This window comes from Eulemur rufifrons, chromosome 7 (assembly GCF_041146395.1).
Source record: "Eulemur rufifrons isolate Redbay chromosome 7, OSU_ERuf_1, whole genome shotgun sequence".
NCBI lineage: Eukaryota > Metazoa > Chordata > Mammalia > Primates > Lemuridae > Eulemur > Eulemur rufifrons.
This window is the reverse complement of record NC_090989.1, coordinates 278,691,684-278,713,234: the sequence shown is the minus strand read 5'-3', so window position 1 is coordinate 278,713,234 and position 21,551 is coordinate 278,691,684. Positions and strand designations below refer to the sequence as shown.

Genomic DNA, 21,551 nt, shown 5'->3' with positions numbered 1-21,551 from the left:
CCCTTTGTCTCCATTGTGGGTTGGTACGGTGATGGAGGTAGGAGGGGAGAGATGGACGAAGTTACAGAACTCACAAAATCTTTGTGGAAGCCTGCTTCTTTAAATCATATTCAGGATATGGCTTAGACTGTTCCACTAGTGTTCTAGATGTGAGGAGGCCAAAAAGCCACCAGGATTCTATGATCCAGGCTGCCTCTAACTTTTTGGCTGTTACTTTAGGCCCCCATGAACCCAGGACAGGGACAGAGAGAAGTTCATGGTTAGCAGTCCTTCTCTGCTCTCCTTTAGGCACTGAGATGGATTGCTTTCATTCTGCATTTCTTTGTCTCTTCCTACAAGTTTCACAATTTTGACTTTTTTCATATCTGTTGATGCTGGGTGAGTGGAGGACCCACACTATGCATGGAGCTGGCCAAGATGTGGAGCGCACTAGGGTCCATCTGGGAATGCTTTAGCACTCCTGGTCAATGCCGTCACTTCTTGACATGCTAGCAGCTTCCACCAAGAAAGGAGGTCAGTAATAATCCTTCCGATGAAAAAGACTTTGGATTTGGGCAAAGGTTGAACTGGCACATCTGTTTCTCCTGCCTCTCTGGATAATGCCCCTATCTGTCACAGGACATGGGCAATCTTGGTGAATGTACAGGGATGAAAAGGTTCGAGCTTGGGGGAGGATTGTAAAATATTTCAGTGGAAGTTTTCTGGTGTTATTGTTGAAATGTAAGAGGTCAATACACTTCATGATGATTGGGAAGACCAGCTTTGTCTGTCTTCTCCACATGATCCCAAGATGCTACAAGGTGTCTAGTAGCAATAATATTGGTATCTCAACCACATGAAGGAAAGTGCCTTGCAGATAGTCATTTTCAGCTACTTAAGCAGTCTTCCTGGGCACTTCCTGCTTCAACATGACTTTGTCAGAGTTTATCCTTTCAAAACCAGAACAAGCTTAAGACCTCCACGGGTCTGCAATGCCCACGAGTCAACCCATCAGCTCCGTATTCCATACCCAAACCATCAAAAACAACTAGCCATTTCTATCCTTCACCATCGTGTCCCCAAAGCACTTTCATAGCCCACACTGGTGACATTACATTCTAGCCCACTGATTTGCTTTGTGTCTTTTCCTTACTGGACTGAAAATTTTAAGTGCTCAGAAAAAAGCTTTTAGCTCCATCACATATTCTCTTGTAGGTCCATATTTCTCACAAATCTTTGCTAAACAACTGTCCATCATATTAATAATATCTATTCACACAGATGACTTCAATGTGTAAAAAGGGGATAAGAATCTAGAAAAGTTAAATGGCACTCCCCCAAATCCCTCAGAAGTTGGCAGCATTTGTCTTTGTTATGTCTAATTCCAATAAATTGGAAAATTTTCTCCTGAAAATGGCCAGCCTCTGGGGTGGCTAAGGAGTGTCCTGGGTAGATGCTTTTTCCGACCTGGCACGGCCCATGCAGACACTCAGTGCTAACCTCCTGCATTAATCTGAAAACAGCACTTATCAATCATGACTCAAGATCCACTTACTCTATGTCCTCGACAGTCTCCTTCTGACAAGACACAGGCATACTGAGAGAAGTCAGAAAAAAGGTAACATACAAAACAGTCTCTCAAGGGTCTATAAACCCACACTCACACACATACTAACACATACATGTTCACACACAAACACATATGCACACTATTATCTCTGATCTTTTATGGTGACAGAATCAGTGAGAACAGTTCTTCCTAAGGCCTGTTGAAAGGGCAAATACACAGACTGTCAAAAGCATCCCTAAGTTGGTAGCTGAAGTTCAGCTCATATGTTAACATACATGGCCTCTAATTCTATAGAATCATAATGGTGCCCTCTCCGCATTCACGTCGCTACAAAATGGTTTGTGTGTTCTCAGAGAGCTGTGTTCACACATACCTGCTGCTTGTTCTCTTTGGAATATGGCAACATGGTGGAAACATGAAACATGATCTCGTGTCCTTGGTATACAGTATAAACTGAATGTATCCCTGTGGTGTCATCTGTAAAACACAAATATGCATTTAGTGAACATAAAGAATTATGAAGAAAGAATAAAGAAACAGCTTTTATTTGCAGGCCAGGGAAATACAGCACACAGTACATTCTCAAAGATCATTCTGGATTATCCACCCACATGGAAGCATCAACTCTCCACTTGATGCGAGGCTCCAGAGACCTCCCTCCTCTCTCTAAGCTAGTGTGCTGTCTGATTCACACCTCGCCTCCGAACAGAGGAGGTCAGGAGAAGTCTGGCTTAAAGAGGATAGTATGTTACAATTCCTTGCCTGCCAGTTGCTGTCGGCATACAGGATGAAATTAACAAAGGATGACATACAGTCTTCTCTCCTCTTCACCCCACTTTCAGTGAGCTGAGGGAGCCTGCTGTGGAAATGGCTCCTGAGTGTGTCCACCCTTCCCCCACAACCCCTTACCTGTAGCCTCTCCCACAAGGTGATCCCATCTCTGGTTTGGGCTGTTGCAATAGCCTCTCAGCTGGCTTCTCCTCTGCCTCCCCTCTGGGCCATTCTCCACACACCTTCTGCCCAAAGGTGCAGATCTGATCTCACCCTCCCCTACTTCAAACCCCTTACTAACATCCAATTGAATGGAGAATAAAATCCAAAGTTATTAATATGATCTCAAACTCCCTGCAGAGTCACACCCTCTCCTCCTTTCCAGGCCACACTGCATCATTCTTGGCCTCTCTGCTCCCTCTAGCCATAAAAGCATTCTCTTAGTTTCCAGAACACATTGTGTTCTTTCCTGCCTCAGGGACTTAACAGATGTTCTCTCTGCTTGGAATTCTCTTCCCCCTCAAGACACTCTGATTACTCCTACTGATCCCTCTCTCTGGTGTCAGATGTCACTCTCCCAGAGAAGCCTTCCCTAATCCCCCAGATTAGGCAAACTGCCATGATGGCACTCTAGACTTTTCCCTCTTAGTTCAGTGCTTGGTGCTAAACTATTTGACAATCATCTGTTCAAAGTCTGTGCTACCCCTGGACTCCAGGCTCCTAGAAAGGCAGGGACCCATGTTGGTTATGGGCTGCTATAAACCCAGGGCCAGCACAGCCCCGGCTCACAGATGGTACTGCACGGTATCTATGGAAAGACCATGACTCCACCTGTGCTGTGTGGGCTGATTTAGTCTTGCAGAGCTCCACAGAGGCACCGAATGTGCCCATGACCCCATGTCAGATGAGTGTGAAGTTCAGCTCCTTCCAACCGTCTCTTGTCCATCCCCTCCCCCATCTCAGGTATAAGTTCAAATACAGACCAGACCTACTAACAAAAGTTATACAAATTACAACAGAAGACATCAAGAGACAAGCTTACTTTTGGTGTCCAGACCGCCACGGTAGCCTGTCCAGCCCTTTAGAGTGATTGTGTCCCCCAGGAGATTTAAAAATTTTTGAAAAGCGTCACTTCCGATTTCTGCAGGAAGAGGTAAAGTATGAAGAAAGCATGGGTATCAACAGATCCTCCTTTTCTAACTATTCCCTGGAGTCACTTGAAAACTAACTAGGCTCTGCTGTGTGTGCATGATAAACGGCATGGAGAAGTCACATTTCCTTCTTGGGGACCATGAGGAAGTTCCGCGATTGCCAGGAGTCCAGAGAAGGAAAACTACAGAACCAGATGAATTAATCTCGCCACTAGCAGACTGGGGGCACAAGTGTTTGGTATTGCAAAATGAAAATATTATTATTGCTACCATTAATAATAAAGAGGTATTTAACAAGAAAAGTGCTAAATATCAGGAAGATGACACCAGCATATAATTCTCCTAACCATAAAAAACACAGAAAAATCTTCTACTGTTCTTGGGACAATGCAGAACCAAATTCTCCATCTCTCCATCTCATTTTCCATCTCTGCAATGTATGGAGCAGTGACTGGGATAAACTAGGTGATTAATAAATATATGCCAAACATATGCAACAACTGCCTTACAAAATTTACCCCGAAATTTTGTAAAACGGTCTCCTTGCATTACTCCAACTCAGCAGACAAGTTCAGTTTTGATTATCAAAAGTGCAACAAGGCAGGACAGGGCCTCTGTCAGCAGAAAGGGGAGGAGACCACTCACCATTGCTGAACATCTCATCATCAGTGAGCTGCCCGTCTTTGGCAAAAAGAACCCCAAACTTGAAATTCACAGAGCCCTTACAATAAGAACAAAAGGTGTTAAAAATTAATTTTTATCATCAAAGCATAGTTCTGAGATGTACTGTTCATTACTTGGGACAACCTCAGTCACCAGAATGGACACTTGGGGGTTTCCTTTCTCCTGTCCATCCTGATTTTGACCAACGTTAACAACAATCCTTCCTTTATTGTTACAGGTTTTTATAGCTTACAGGCGAGACTATATGCTTTATATGAGTTAATTCATTAGCAATTTAATTACTAATGGCCTCTGCAGGATGTCAGTTCCATTCTATGGCAAAAAACAGAGCTCCAAGCAAATGGCCACAGTAACTCACAGGCCTGGCACCATCTTCTAATCAACCCGCCAGCAATAGTTCAAGTCCCCGTCAGCAAAGGAGAATTCGTTGTAATTCAAAGCCTAACATAACAATCTCAGGCTGGTATCTTGTGCACTCTTTTAGAAACAGAAATGGAAATGGTTGGCAATTTACCCTAAAAGCTCATTTTCCCCAATCCCTAAAGATATTTAATCTGAAGAAGTCACAAAACAGATGTGCCAAAGGGGGAGAAAAACACAAGCCAAGCAAGCAGTAGCTGGTACAAATGTACAATCTACCATCCTCAACTCAAAACTGAATTCAAATCTGATCCCGTGGAAATGACAACTAGCAACTTCTGTAGGGAAGGGAGCAAGACAGAGGAATGGGGTCAGGGAGTGGCAAACAGGGTCTCAACTGTATTTTTAATGTTTTCTTTTTTTCTTAAACTGGGTAGTGGGTTTATAGATCTTTATTATATTATTCTCTATACTTTTCTGTATAACTGAAGTATTTCATAATAAAAAACCCTGATGTTGGAAGAGAATCAACCTCTGCAAGGTTGTCTGACCCACCCTGAGATGGGGGCTTTCTTGGTGGTCAGTTAAGGAGTAGACAAGGAACAAAGGGAAGGAAAGAGACTTGCCCACAGCTGGAGCTAAGTGAACGCCAGGACTGGAGCGGGAACCTGGGATCAAGCATTCTTTCCACCATCATGGCATTGTCTTCCCTGGACGGTATTGAATTGAGTGAAACTTAGAGCTACAAGCGGAGGTGGGGCCTACTGCCACCAGATGACTGGCCTGAGCTTTTAGGAGCTTTTAGAAGCTTTTATGGGGCTGCTCTGAACACTATGCTACCAGTACCCTTGCTGAGGACCCCTCTTGCTTCAGGTGGAGACTCCAGAAAGATTGGTGTTGCAAGGCCTTGTTTAGTCTTCAACACAAGTTATTAGGATTACACTGAAGAATTGCAAGGTCTGTAAGGCATGGAGGGTTGCAGAATGGGAATCTTTCAGGTACCTGTGCATCCAACGGTGTAGGATCTTCAAGGTCACTTATAATAGGGGGTCACTTATAGTAGGAAGTATATGTATCCAGGTTTGCTAAGACAGCCTTGGTTTACATCTGTTTTGTCTATTGTCCTGATGTTATTAATAATAATTACTCTCAAAAGGGTCCCAGTTTAAATGATAAATTATAAGGACCTTTCCTGCTTCAGGTGGAGATTCCAGAAAGAATGGTGTTACAAGGCCTGGTTAAGTACTTGAACTTACTTACAAGCCTCATTTAGGGAATTTAGTTTCTAGCACTTCCCAAATAATGCCCATGACTTACAGAGAGTTTTTCACCTATCTCTAGAAATCAAAGTATTGCTTATTACAGTGCATTATTTCATATTTTAGGAGGGGATAGTTTGATCTGGGGCAATCAGACCACAACAGATTGTATTTTAACCAGCCATTCAACAAGACACCCTTAGTGCTCTGTAAGGTTGGCTGCTACTTGCAGCACTGGATCTTGAGGGACACAAGGGAGCTCTCAAGGTCCCAAGGCCACATCTGGGCCCCTGGAGGGAGGTGACTGCTGCAGGGAATGTGTAAGCACTGGTTTTCTCAGAACTTAAGTCCTGCTACACACTCAACATACAGATAAGGTCACATTTGTCATTCCTACTTGCATGGAATTTAAATTTTTTAAGTTCTAAATTTTACAAGACAAAACTCAGTATAATTACAAACCAATGTGCAATCACATTATTGGGAATCACTAGTATGTTAGGAATTATATTTCTTCTGAGAAAAGTGAAGTATGATTCAAAACCAAAGTCCCATTCCAGAAGAATCTTGTGGAACTGAGAAATGATGGCTTATTTAAAACTAGACACCCTGGTTCCCTGTTACTCTTGTTTAGTTGATGCCTCTGTATTTCTAGAGTTCCACATGTTCCTGACACATCTCTCTCCTCTCCATGCATATTATAGCTTGGGATGCCATGTTCTCTCATGGGGGTGTCTCTCTATGCAGCAGACAAATAAAACATGGGTTTCAGGACTCCGACATCACTTTACCAAATAGCTAACCTTTTGGGAGCATCACGGTATTGTTTATTAACTGTTTCCTGGCCCATCTTTGCAGCTGATAGTTTATCACCAGAATAAGCTGGAATTGGAATAAATGCTCCCAATGTACTCTAGCTGGGAAGCCGCAGGAATAAGCAGAAATGCTTTGGCCACAAGGCAGCTCTGGAGGATGGAGACTGGAGGATACCTCCTTAAACTGTCATAACAAGTGACTCTTGTTGCTTCAAGCAAATATCTCCTTAGTAAAGAAGTAAAATTTAGAAGTAAAGAGATCAGTAACTTATTTTTCAAAACTTGGGAGTTTCAAAAAAAGACAGGAGAATACAAACAAACAGCTAACTGGGGTTCCTTTAGGGGGTGGAAGTGGGGGGAGGTGTGCACATTTCCCATAAATAAATTTCTGTATTGTTTATTTGTTACAACAGGCACGTGCATGCACTCAGTGGTTGTTCAACAAATATCTGTGAATTAATGACAATAGTAATTTTGAGACATAAAGACTATATATAGTATAATCCTAATTTTATATAAAACATAACATACATATATACGAAAATGTAGTTATCTCTGTGATTGCAGGTGATATTTTCCTTTTACCTTTTGTACATGTATGTATTTTTCAAATGTTTGTCAGAAATGTGGATTATTTTTACTGTTTGCCTTTTACAAATTACACACAGAGTCAACGAATTCTCCTGCAACACGAATCCAACACAGACGATATATAGATAAAAATGTAGCCAGGTGTCATGACACACACCTGTACTCCCAGCTACTCAGAAGGCTGAGGCAGGAAGATCGCTTGAGCCCAGGAGTGCAAGGCCAGCCTGGGCAACATAGTGAGACCCCTTAAAAACATAGGCGTCTTTCCCTTTGCCCACCCTCTGCCACATTCCAACCTATAGTTCTGCTGTTCTGTGCAAAAGTAACTGCTGTCAACAATTTGGGGTACATCCTTTTAGGCCCCTTCTTTGCATTTACATCTACATGTGTAAGAATCAGCTGAAATGTCACTCCCTCAGAGAGAGCATCTCTGTTCAATGTGAAAAACCCACTCCTCACCCCACATCGCACTACTGTGTGTTACTTTCTTCACAGATCTTGGGGCTACAGTTATTACCGTGCTACATGTGTTTGTTTACTTATTTGGCTTGCCTTACCCCACCAGACTGTAACCAGCTCCAAGAACGAAAACGCCTTTCTGTAGTTCTCTTTTTTTTTTTTTTTTTTGAGACAGAGTCTCACTCTGTTGCCTGGGCTAGAGTGCCATGGCATCAGCCTAGCTCACAGCAACCTCAGACTCCTGGGCTCAAGTGATCCTCCTGCCTCAGCCTCCTGAGTAGCTGGGACTACAGGCATGCACCACCATGCCCGGCTAATTTTTCTATATATATTCTTAGCTGTCCATATAATTCCTTTCTATTTTTAGTAGAGACGGGGTCTCGCTCTTGCTCAGGCTGGTCTCGAACTCCTGAGCTCAAATAAACCGCCTTCGGCCTCCCAGAGTGCTAGGATTACAGGTGTGAGCCACCATGCCCGGCCTGTAGTTCTCTTATGTTTCAAGTTCCCAGACCAGTAAGATTTACTGAACAGAACTTAGTAACTTTCTGTTTCACTGGGCCATTCTCTTTTGAATTGTTTTTCAGAAACAGCAGAATCTCCTTGCAAGTCTTACACCTCTTGATTGTTCAAAAAAGTCAAGAGAAGTGGCATTCCACAGCAAATCTTGCTCCAGGACCCACTAAGCAACCTACACTCCCTACAACCTGCATGGCCACAGGACAGACAGGATGACAAATACTACTCCTAGCTCATTATACCACTAAGATCTCTGCCATGGGAGGGGTTTAGCCACCATTTTTTTTATCACATGATGTATGTGCCAGTATGATTTCTCACTGTGCTTGCGTGCCTGAACTCTACCCCAATCATGTAACGATGTTCACTCACTTCATGCATTATTCATTTTACCTCTAGAAAAACCCCTGATCCCACCTGCCAGTTGATGTCCTCCACAATAAACTTTCTTTCCTCCTAGACAGTCTTCATTGTCTCAGTAATTAAAAACCCCCTTTGCGGGCTCATTAACAAGACTATAAATTCCACAAAGAAAGGACCTTGCTTGCTCACTGATACATCTCCAATGCCTCATCATCACATGGTACATACACAGTAGGAGCTCAATAAATATTTATTGAATCAATGAATGAATAGACGTACAAATATTTGTTTATAAAAACATAACTTGGATTATACTGTAAATAATGCCCACTGATTTGCTTTTTTCAGCAAATACTATGTTGTAGAAATCTTTCCATGCCAGTAAATAAAGGTCTATGTCTTGGTTTGTTCAGGCTATTATAACAAAATACCATAAACTAGGTAGCTTGTAAACAACAGGAATTTTATTTCTCACAGTTCTGAAGACTATGGAAGTCCAAGATCAAGGCACTGGCAGAACAGTGTCTGGTGAGGGCCTTATTCCTGGTTCACGGATGGTACCTTCCGTACTCACATGGCAGAGGGAGCAAATATGCTCCCTTGGCCTCTGTTATTGGGGCACTAATCCCATTCTTGAGTGCTCCTCTCTCATGACCTAATCACTTCCCAAGGCCCCACCTCCTAATACCACCATATTCCTAGTCAGGTTTCAACATATGAATTTGGGGGGACGCAAATATTCAGACCTTAGCAGTCTACCTCATTTTTTAAATGACATCATAGTACTTCATAATTCATTCAATCATGCACTTGTTCAACCACCAAATATTTACTCTGTACCTTCTATTTGCAATATTCTAGGATCTGGGAATGCAGCAGAGAACAAAAGTGAGTAAGTCCCTGCTCTCATGGTGCTTATAATCTCACAGGGGAGACGGATAATAAACAAATGAAAATACAGAGTTAAGAAGAAAACCGAAGCAGAGTAAAGGGGCTGTGGGTGAGAGGCTGGGTGTGATGTTCTTGATAGGGTGGTCAGGGAAGTCCTCTTTGAGTAGAGGTCTTGATTCAGTGAGGGTACAACCCTTGAGGACATCTGGGGGACAAGCACCCCGGTGGTGGGAACAATAGGCTCTTTCTGAGGAGGTAGAAGAATAAGGAAGTCAGTATGGTCAGTGTGGAGCCAAAGATGGGAGAGGAAGCAGGGGCCACTTCCTGCAGGCCCTGGCAGGCCAGAGTAAGGATTTGGGGCTTTCCTTTGGTGGGACAGGAAGACTTTAGAGTTTGAGTAGGGAGACAACCTGATTCGACATGTTTTAAAAGGACCATTTGGATGTTATCTGAAAACCAGAACAGAGGGTGGGCATGTAAGCCAGGAAGAGACTTAGGAGACTGTAGAGTCCAGGTAAGAGACGGCAGGGGTGGCATCATCACACCGAGTGGTTGTGGTGTAAGCACTGAGATGTGTTTGAATCAGGGACATTTTATGAAGTGTCACCAGGATGTGCTGATGGATTAGATATGGGGTATCAAAGAAAGAGAAGCATTAGGATTTTTCCAAGTTTGGCCTGCACAACAGGACAAATGATATTGCCATTTACTGACAGATATAATATATAAACCATTATTTAGTCACTTGCCTATTGATAATATTTTAGATATATCCTCATATTAGTTATATACTTAGAAAACCCAATATATTTTTTTAAAATGCGGCAACAGGGAATAGGAACATGCAAATAAATATGGCATTTTGCATATTAATGAGAGAATCCTAATAAAGCATAAACACCCTACTTTAATGAAAATTAAAACCTCATTACTCACCCTGATCACAAGGTTAACATTTGAATGTTCCCAAGCAGATGTAAGTAGTTTCATTGTTTTTATATCTTTATAGCTAGCTGCATAGAAAATTCTGAAATATACCTTGAAAAGACATGTCAGTAAAGTCTTTGAGTGACAACAGATTCATGTAGAGGTTTGACTGAAAGAAAAGGCTGTGTTCTCAGTGAAGCGGGAAGTATATTTACAAACACGGAGGCAGAGCACAGCAGGAGCAAATATCTCCATGAGATCACTCACCTCTTGTTCTTCAAGAACCAGCAAGTCCTGTCAAACAAAGTTGTAAAAGTTATGTCTACGCATAATGGTGATTGTTTCATTTTGACTTTCTGTGAAAGCCAACCATCAGTTTATTCACAATGACATTTTGAAAATAATTTAAAGAGTTGGTTATAGGAACTTACTTTTGGAGAAGAAAAAAACCAACTATGACCACAGGTGAGAGCCAAGAGTCTTGGATTTTCTTTCCCTGCCATTTGCCTGACCTAACTCAGCTCCTTCATGAGACCCTGTTGTAAGAGCAGCATGGAACAGTGAACCTAAACAATCCTGGCCTTGAGTCCTTGCTCAGTCACATTCTTAACTGTGTTGGTCATAAGTCATTTAACCTGTTTGAGTCTCTGCTTCCTTGTCCATGGTCCAGGATAACTTCTGTCTTAACCCTTGTGGAGGTCACGTGAAGAGTAAAGGAACAGGTGTGCACGGAAGGCCTGGTACACAATGGAGATTTAATCAACCTTAAATTACTTTCTTTCTCATTCTCACTCTGTTAATTACATAGAAACCCCATATTCCCAGAACTTCTTAAAAACTCTGGTTGTTGATATGCTGACACCAAAGCCAAAGGCTCTGATGGGGAAACTGCACATGAGCAGATGTGGGCAAGGGCTGACCAGGTGAGCCACAGCTGCCATGGGGAGAACGCGAGGGGACAGGGGACAAGGGTCAGGGTGGGGACCCTCCCCCTCCTTCTTGCCCAGCACTCTCTGGGGCAGAGTTGTGTCAAATGGAGACCTGGCAATTCTGAAAGAACTGTGTGAGGCACACAAATATCTTTTTTATTTAATGGGAAGCCTCTTTCATTCAGAACTCAGCCATCTTTATTACTTCTGAATTCTGAGAAAAAATAAAATTGTGTTCTACATTTTTATATTGGGGCTTCATATTTGCATGTGCCCTTACATTTGAACACACAATCCTCTCCAGAGTTTCTTTTGATCTTAGCCCCCTGTGGTGTGGTTTAATAGTTCTTGAATGGCAGGTGAGGAGTCCAAGGTTGGGGGGTGCCCCCTCAGCTGAGGTCCCTGTAAGCAAGCTCTGAAGCTCCCACCCAGTTCTAACACTCAGCACAGTGCTCCTTCCATGCTAACTGCAGGGAACATGACAAGGGAAAGCTCATACCTGTCAGCTTCCCAGCTAACCCAGCGAGCGCTAGGGCTGGGACGTTTTGCAACCAGTCCCTGGCCAGTAACAGGCTGCTCCTCAATGGGCTAGGCTGCAGAGACCAGAGCCTGGCACTGGGAGTCCTGGCTGAGCTCAGGGGCTAGTGTCTCAACACTCAGCTCCAGGGTCAAGAGAGATGGCACTGACTGTCAGTTTGCATTTATTTTGCAGTTTCCTTATTTTGAATTACATCTGTTCAGAAGCAGGTGGTCGTGCAATTTGCCCTGGCTTGCCAATGTCCCACTTAACATGATTCAGGTTTTTAAAATATTTTTGTTCTTGAATTTGTAAGTATCAGCTCAGTCCTCTTTTTGCTATTTCCCAGTTTGTAAATTTAGTCCATAAAGTGTAATTTGGGCTAGTAATGGTATTTCTTAATACAGTCCTACTGGCATTGTTTTTGATGTATGCATGATTCTAATCATTAATTTGAGACTGACACTGATTTTTCCCCCCATATATATGGGATTTGGGAGAGAGTAATTTTACATACACTTTTTTAAAACCTGGAAATACTTTAAAAAAAACAAATTTAAGTCTACAAATTTTTATAAATACCTGGTCATTTAGGAAAGTCACATTATATTACAACTATCTGGAAATAAAGTCGACGGACTGAAGTAGGAAGAAACACACAGACACTCAGGTTTCTCTATCCATTTAAAGCTAGCTTAATCACACATTGTTTCTTGAAAGATTTTGGTCAAGAAAAATTTTACTACCGTATAGCAGCTAGAAACAGACGAATAACATTCTAAAATAGCATCAGCCATATTCCCTGTGTGTCAAAAGACGTCTTCTGTATAATGCAATTGGTTTACTTTCTGTTTACTCTTTGGATCCTGTGATTTTAAAGAACACTTTCCTTTCTATCTAAAGCCTGTTGCTCAGGGGTTCCTAATGGAAATCTACAGAAACCCGATGGCAGCTGTAATACTATGACTCCAGAGTCTTACACACATATACACTCATACACACAGAGGATGAGGGAAAAGGTCAGGAGTGGTTCCTTGTTGAGGGGGAAAAAGTCACAACACAGATATAGGGAAAGCATGAAAGTATCTTTTGTTTGGTAAAAACAGGCACAGAGTTATGATATAAGTAGGCAGAATGCTGCTGTATCTTTTTTTCTTGTCCTCTTTTATTCTGTGGAAGAGAGAAAGCAGGTAGGGATGACTGAGCAGGGAGGAGCTCTGCTAAGGGAATTTGCTTGGCAGCAAGATGAAGTAAGAAGTGCCACAGAGTCAGCTCCACGGGTTTTGGGGCTCAGGATCTGGAGCAGGGTTGGTGGGGAGGGGGGTGGTCATATGAAGGCTCAAAGAAGGAAAGGATTAAGAATGATAACTTGTATAAGCAAAGTAATAAAGGCATACTGTACTGACATATTTATGATTCTAATTTGTTTTTAAATTTGCTATGAAGAATCACCTTTAAACACAGCATGGTTTAAAATTTAACCTAACACCCCTCCATTTTTGCCTGAGTTCTGTTTGGGGCTGAGGCTGGATACCATTTTAAAAATTAAAACAAAAGATGTGGGAATTCACAACTCTTGTAGATTTTGGGTAAGCTGAGAACCAATAACCTTATTTTAAAAGCTAATTATATTTTAAAGGTATGCAAGCAAAGATTGATCATGTTCCGATCAATCCTCTTCACACTAAGTAATTTTTTGCAAAAACAAATTGCAGCATGGTGCTCCTCTGTCCTAAAGTCTACTGGTTCCTTGCTGCCTCCTGGATAGAATTCCAACCAGTCTCCCAGTCTCTTCCCTTGTCACCCAGCCCTGGGGTATCGAACTCCTTGAATCTCAGCTTTGACGTGTGACTGGCACACTACTAGCCATGGCTGTGTTTATAAGTTTCAAAGCTAAATTGGTTACAACTACAAGACAAAAGTATGGTTGACATTTTTCTGATGAACCATTACCTAGATTATTTCTTTTTCTCCCAAGGCAGACTGTTTTCAGGAAGTCCTAAGATACCTCTTATTCTCAATGGCACCTTGCATTGGGTTCTACATGCATAAGAGCTCAATAACCACATTTTGTATTTTATTAATTTTAAAAAGTCTCTTTCACATTTCACATACTTCTACATCACTTAGCCAACAAGATCTTTCTGAATGTACATCCTACTGAGTTCATGGATTGAGGACGCTCAGCAGTTCTCAGAAGTGGCTATCATCAGAATCACTTAGAATCACTTTTGAAAAACAGATTCCCAGGCTGTATCCTAGACCCACCAAATCAGAATCTCAGGTGTGAGGCTCACTCATGACGATTTTTTTCAAAGCCACATAGATGATTCTTGTCTGTATCCAAGACTAAGAATCACTGACGACCTGTCAGTTCCATCCTAATATTGCGATGGCTTTTGTACAATTATGAAGGATAAAATTTTCCGTTACCTTTTGTATTTCAGGATGAAAAATCTCCCTGGGACCTTTCTCAAATTTTTCCAGATTCATGGCACTGAAATAGAATAGACAGAATGAGCTTCAGTGTGGTGGAAACATGGATAATGGGGAGCAAGTCTCAGTTCTTCGGAGAAGCTGAATAACATCTTCTAGAAAATCATTGCTGGATTCCCTGAAGGTCCTGGTACTAAGATACAAACCAACAAATGAGTGATAACTGGATGAATACATGGAAGTAACCAAACACCACACTGTACTTTACTTAGATAACTGTCCCCTGGTGACACTCACGCAGTAGAGAGGGAGGGAGGACTCAGGGACATCTGTTTCAGGCAACCTTGATTACTCTTCCAGATTATTTTTATTTACTAGAAAAATGATGAAATGTAATTAAGATTAACTGACATGTCTTTGCTACATAGGCAAGACCATCCCTAACAAGATTATTTTATTATGTTTTACTTTGGACAGGTAATGTTAATTCCCTTGAACACAAGTGCCTCTGGAGGTAAAGCAAAGAGGTTGAACTAAATGATCTCCAAGGTCCCCTTTCAGTTGGGATTCCAAATATTTACAAGTGAAAGGTAAAAATAGCAATAGATAATTTATAGAGTACTCACAATACTCCAGGCATCCCGGTAAATGCTTTCCATGTATTATCTCATTTAGTCCCTGTGAAGCAAGTACTATTTTATCCCCAAATAAGATAAGGAAATTGAAGGTCAGAAGGTGAAGAACAGGATAACAGAGCCAGGAAAGAGCAGAGCCAGGACTTGAACCCGGGCTCAACTGATTCCATAGTATTTGTATTTTAATTTCCTTTTAAGACTTCAAGTTCATTCTTGTAATGGAAGAAGATAAAATCTTTCCTTCTATTGGCAGCAACTCTTCCACACCTTTAAGATCTTGCTGTGTGTACCTTGCTCTGGCTATAAGTGGTGTACTGAAAAGCCAAGTAACTAAATTATAACTAAATGAAATGCTTAGTTTTTAAACAGAAAGAAGAAAAGAGCTGGAATAACTTGTTTTAAGGGAAAAAAAAGATTCGCAGAAATCTTAAGCCAGCATAATTCGGACTCTTACTCTCCAAGCAAGTTAAAATTTATAGCTCCTTAGAAGAAGTAAGATATTTCTGTGCTCAGCAAAAATACTGACCTTTTAGTGGATACCTTCTTAACTCAGGCTACAGAACTGCTCAAGGGAAAAATCAGAAGGCTTAGAGCAGAGAGGATGAAGGTCTGCAATTTGGAGACCAAACTAAGCTTGAAAATGGGATATAAAATGTTTTACTTCTAATCTTGATGTCTTTTAATCAGCCAGATGCCATCCCCAACTGATAGAGTCAAGTTTTTCACTCTAAGAGCCATTTTGGTAAGGATGCGTGGTAGCTCTCATATATTACCTGGGGATACTGAAAACTTCTCTCCTACCACAACCTAGTTGTAGACAAATAAAGAGGAAATTGCCAGGATTTGTCCTTCACACAGTGTGGCATTTTTTTTTTTTTTTTTTTGAGACAGAGTCTCACTCTGTTGCCCAGGCTAGAGTGAGTGCCGTGGCGTCAGCCTAGCTCACAGCAACCTCAAACTCCTGAGCTCAAGCGATCCTCCTGCCTCAGCCTCCCGAGTAGCTGGGACTACAGGCATGCGCCACCAGGCCCGGCTAATTTTTTCTATATATATTTTTAGCTGTCCATATAATTTCTTTCTATTTTTTTTAGTAGAGATGGGGTCTCGCTCTTGCTCAGGCTGGTCTCGAACTCCTGAGCTCAAACGATCCGCTCACCTCGGCCTCCCAGAGTGCTAGGATTACAGGCGTGAGCCACCGCGCCCGGCCCAGTGTGGCATTAATGGTTAATGTCCAAGCGCTGGAGTCACATGGATGTAGGTTTAAATCCCAGTCCTGCGGTTTACCAGCTGTGAGATCTCCGTCAGATCCCTTCCCCTCTCTGAGACTCCGATTCCTGATAAGTGGCATGGAGATAATAATATATCCATGTGTGGAGCTGGCTTAAAGATTTACTCAGAGGATGATTGTAAAGCATTTAGTACACTGCCTGACATGCAGAAGTTCCTGTTCCTATGATGTAACGTCTTAGCTGGTGACAAAGCAACAGCCTGGATCCCAGTGGTGGCATTCCCCAGGGGAGGCTGCTGCCCAAGCATGGGAGACAGATGAGAGGGAGGTGGGAAGGTGGGGGCAGGAGAGGCAGCTGAGCAGGGAGCAGCCAGATGTTCCATTCATTTAACTCTCTGTTTGGCAAAGAATAAGCACATTCTTCTCAGAGAAGGCTTTGCTGACATCTGGGTTTCTATTTCAAAGGAGAAATAGGAAAGGAAGAACATTTCTTGATTTTCTTTATAAAACCAAAGTATCTGAGTGCATGCAAGAAAAAAGAAGCAGGACTTGGACCTCGGTTGCGCCACACACTGGCTGTGAGATCTTGGCCTTCCCTCTCAGAACCTCCGTTTCCTCATTTATAAAATGGGGACGGCCATGGCACCTGCCTTTCGGTTGCTGTGACGATTACACAAGGTAATGCATGTCAAGTGCTTAGCAAAGCGTCGGGCACACAGTCAAGGCTCAAGAAAATGGAAAGCTAACATGAGAATGACCACAGGAAAGAACAATTTGTAAAAGGCTCCCGATCCTGGTGTGGGGTTTCTGTCATTAGTACTCACCTTAAGATGGACTTCACAGAAAGCGTTTTTGTGGGACTGTAGGGAAGGCATATTTTCTGAGTACCCTGGAAAAGTCAAAACACCAAATCAGTGAGACGCTCAGCAGCTTTGTCTCTGAAAGCGTCTCCCCGGCCATTTAAAAGAAGCCATGTCCAGACTCCAGTCTTCCTCATTTTTCCTCAAGGGGAAGGTATATGAATAAACACAGTCCACACTATCTCCCACCCAACACGTGTGATTCAAGCACGACTCTTCAACACACAGGTTCTCAGTGTCTTAGGCACTGTGGAGAGCAGATGCACCTCCTCCACCAGATGAGAGGGGATTTGTTTTCTGAGTCAAGAATCAGATAAGCCTCAAAGATCATAAGAAGAAAACAGTCTCTACATGTTCAATGGAACCCAAATACAATGTCTCCAAGTCAAAGACTTTTGAACTAGAAATCACTTAAATCCTTCAGAGAGGTGTTAACAATGTATACTTTTATATTTGCCTGTATTCTCTTACTGAAAGTCTCTAAACGAGTACCCACTGTGACTAACTCATAGAAAGTACTCAATAAATACTCGCTGGCTGAAAAAGGAATGAATAAAGAATCGCCTGAATGATTCAGCCCCACGTCCAACTGCCCAGAACAGACGGGTGCTGTTCTCTTCCTAATCATCTAAGAAGACATGATACAGATTTATAATCCACAAAGGATTCACGCTACACGGTTAGCAAAAGGGATTATCCCATAGCACATATTTAAAACTTTCTTCCTAACTTTGACTAATGATAAAATTGGCCTACGAACAGCTAGAGGAAGGTAAGGACATTTCTTGCAGAAAATGGGCAAAGAATAAATAAGACTTTTGTCTTGTTTTCAGGACACACCTGTCAATTCATCTGTCCAAGCCCGGAACAATGGCATGGAAGCGGACTTCCTCAATTTCTTCAAGACCGCAATTTCTTTTCATAAACCCAACTTTCTTACGCACACCCCTGCAGACTTGATACTCTCACCCGCTCCAGGCCAGGGAGGAGGATGTCTTTGCAGCTGAGCATCAGAAGTTGTGCTAGACAGAGCCTGTCTATAGATTCTCTATGAGCTAAGGAAATGAGACTGAGCTTTTCTTTTTGTAGTTTATATTACAAAGGTTTAAACATTTTTATAAATATAGAGGAATATTATGATAGAAATATACATTTCCAAATTCCACAGATCCCACCTGCTGAGAGCCAAGTTCCTCTGGGGCCTTGCTTTTTTACTGGCCCCAGCCTACCTCATGCTGCATCCCCCAGGCGGGACACCGGCCTGCCTAGGAGAGGGTCTTGAACTGCCCCTCTCGCTCAGTTCCTACCTTGTCTACCTTTTCTTCTCACCCCACACACCAAAGGCAGTTTTAAAGAGAAGCCAAGGGCAGCCTGGGGAAATGTGTGGCATGTGGGTGTGCTCTGGACCTTTTCTGGGGATAGTAACGTCTTCATGAACTGCCTATGTGGGTGCCAAAACCCAGGAATTATGGGTTTGTGTTTCTCTTCACCACTAACGGGTAAGTAAAGCTCTTCCTCCCCATCTCCTCCCTTGGGTAGCTTTCCAGAGTCGATATTCGAGTAGGATGGTTCTGGGGACCATCAGTGCATAGGCAGAGTTAAGTGCACACTGAGTGAGCGCTGTGAGGACGCAGGAGAACATGGTGAGCATTGCCCCGCACATGTAACAGTGCACGTGTGTGTGCATGTGTATACACAGACAGATGTTTAGAATTCTGTTGCAGTGATTATCTCTGAGTAGTTGGATTCTTTTCTCTTGTTGTATTGTCTGGATAGCATTTTTACAATAAGTATGAATCATTTTTCATACTTTCTTTCTGTGAGCCTTTTGTGTTTGGAAGAATACTGCAGAGATATGCAAGGCTGCGTATGGTAGGCATATCACTCTATACAGTCTTGCATATGTACAGAGCATATGCATGTGTTTAGCTAGTCTTCTAACTGCTTTACAACCTAACAGAACGTGAGCATGTGGTGGGGTGGGAGAGGGCTGAGTTGCACACCTCTAGCACTGGTTTTGGGCCAAGAGTGGCTTAATAACCAGTCCTTTATGCCAATGTTCCGCATTGATTTCTCAGTTCCTCCCTCCCTTCAGTTCTTCTATCTGCAACTGGAAGCAAATCTGTTCGCTGCTCTAGACATGTCATTTGGGGCCTAGATAAGAGGTTCTGCATGAAGGTGCTGGCACCCTGGCCCCATGTTACTGTCACAGTGGTCCTGGGGCTCAAATCCCTGCCCCTTGGCTTCTCTAATACCAGATGAGAACAGCCCACAGGGCACCCCTTGCCTATCTTGTGCTTGCTGCTCCCTCTGTCCGGAACACTCCGGCTTCCCCTTCTCTGACTCCGCAGTGGCCGGCTCCCTTCATCCTTCAGGTCTCTACTTGCAGGGTGCATCCACGGGGAGCTTTCCCTGAACTATCTCATTAAGCAGGTCTCCTGCATCACTCTCTGTCATCCTCTTTGTTTCTTCAGAGTGCTTATCACAATCTGTAATGTGTACAGACAATATCTTTGGAAATTAAAATAAGCCAAAATTTCCCCCTGCATTTGTCCTGCTGTCTCCCCTGGTACCTGGCAGCCATCTCAGGTGAGGAGGTGGGTGACTGCTACTATCTATCTGAAGGAAGAAGCTGTGACATTAAGAAAACCCATTCCAGAAAGGTGGAAGAAGTGGGACACCTACCCTTCCTGCCTTGCTGGAAGGAAGGAAGGAAGGTAGGAAGGAAGGTAGGTAGGAGGGAAGGAATATGGGGACAGGAAGGTTGAGGGGTAGACGCCAGGGCCTTGGATTCCTCCATGCCGAGGACAGGACTTGAAGGGGTGGGGGTGCTGCAAATATACCAAGGTAAGACCTGGAAGCACCTAAGAACATCTATATCAGAGCCCCACTTCCCAGGCATGGCCTTTCACAGGAACCTTAAGTCCGTGTAGCACCTGTCTGAACACAGTGAGCGGTGGTAAGTCAGCAGCTATAAGCATTGATGACCAGAAAGATCACAGATGTGGGCCTAAGCAGGGGAGTCCCACCTCCTCACATCTGCCCATGGCTTGCAGGGAGTGAGCCCTGGGAGGGAATGTAAAGCTTCTAAGAGGTTCAGAGCTAGCAGAGACCTGGGATCCAGCCAAAGAGTGACTCACAAGAGGCTAATGGCTGGGACCATGGGTTTCAGGGGCAGGTGCTTTCCCATGATCCAAAAGAGCCACAGGGACCAGTTATACCTCAGTGGTTGCTAGTTCAGAGACCAGGTAAGGCACCCCACAACAGAACCCAGAAGACAGAAAGAATTCAGAAGGCCCATGTGGATCCAAGGTCCTCTGTGTCCTTCTGCCACCAGGAAGTCTCATAAGCCCTCTCCCAGGTCCCCAAATACCAGCTACAAGAGGAACGGGAGGAGAGCCAAGAAATCAGAAAGACTGATGATTTGCCCAAAAGAGACAGATTCATCCCAAAGAGAATATTTTAACCAGAAGAGACCAGAATGCTGTAATTAGCAAACATAGAATAAATAAGTGGGGAAAAAAAAAAAAAGCCAGAACACAGCCTGCCTGGTACAGAAGATAGGGGCTTTGGACGAAGGCATGTTCACTTGAGAAGACTGGCACACAGTTCCCCAACACAGGAGTTATCACCTGAAACTGTTGCATAAGCTTTGATTCAAGTGCAAGTCGATACTTACTGTTTTTCTCCAAAGAATTGCACGGTATTGAGGGACACGCTGATGGTTTTGGTCAGAAAGGGTCACGGACAAGAAGAAGGGGCTCTTCTCTGCATCGTTTCCAATGTAATTCTGATGGACTGGAAAAGACACAGGTTTAGAAGAGCAAGAATGCAACAGTCCTGCCAGTCACAGATAGTAGTGTAGCACCTACTATGACAATGCAGGTGGTGTCCAGCCCTTCCCACACCGTCAGGGAACAATAATCCCAAAGCCAGCTCGGGATGGAACCCGATCACTCCGCTAATCATGCACTTCACTTCCTCTTGCCACTGACTGGCTCAGGAATGAACATGTGACCCAATTCTAGCCAATCAGCAGGAAGAAAAATCTGCCAAAGGGCTTCTGGAAAGGCTTCCTCACTCCTAAATATGGCCTTCTTCTTCCCTTGGACATGGTGGTGTCTAGAAGTGATGCCTAAAGTTGCTGCAACCATCTTGCAACCGTGAGGAGGGCCAGCTCGAGGGCCAGCCCAAGGGCCACATCGCCACACTAAAGATGGGGAAGGAGAAAAAGGGAAAGGGCCTAGGTCCTGGACATTACCCAGCCTCTGAATTCACCAACCCTGGAGTGTGACGGGCCTCTGGGTTTCTCGTTACATCCCTTATTGTTTATACCAGTTTGAGTCACGTTTTGTTACTTGTAGCTGAAGGCATCCAAACTCACGGCTCACTTTTATCTGTAAAGTCCTCACTGCTCTGGGCACTGTGCTTGCGAGCACTGGGAAGGTGACTTTCCTGCTGATTTCTTTCTGTATACATCCTTCTATACCCTCCCAATAAATTATGCCTAGCCAAATAAATGAATCTCTTAGAATAATACAGAATCAGATTTCTTAAAAGATATCATTTAGGTCTGCTCACTCTCATGTCATATAGCTCAAGCATCATAT

At 43.2% G+C, this 21,551-nt stretch overlaps 1 protein-coding gene across 4 annotated transcripts in view; it reads right to left on the bottom strand.

Annotated features, from left to right (window-relative positions):
- The window catches only part of GARNL3 (GTPase activating Rap/RanGAP domain like 3), a 134,667-nt gene that overhangs the window by 49,284 nt on the left and 63,832 nt on the right, over positions 1–21,551 (bottom strand). For all 4 annotated transcript variants that reach the window (XR_011233936.1, XM_069474681.1, XM_069474683.1 and 1 more), the window contains 7 exons: positions 20,621–20,739; positions 16,906–16,970; positions 14,216–14,279; positions 10,604–10,630; positions 4,117–4,192; positions 3,363–3,461; positions 1,923–2,026 (listed from right to left, as the gene is read on the bottom strand). Coding sequence is in view for 3 of the 4 variants with exons in the window: in XM_069474681.1 (XP_069330782.1) it covers positions 1,923–2,026; positions 3,363–3,461; positions 4,117–4,192; positions 10,604–10,630; positions 14,216–14,279; positions 16,906–16,970; positions 20,621–20,739 (554 nt within the window). In the remaining variant the exon portion in view is untranslated. The remainder of the gene's footprint in view (positions 1–1,922; positions 2,027–3,362; positions 3,462–4,116; positions 4,193–10,603; positions 10,631–14,215; positions 14,280–16,905; positions 16,971–20,620; positions 20,740–21,551) is intronic.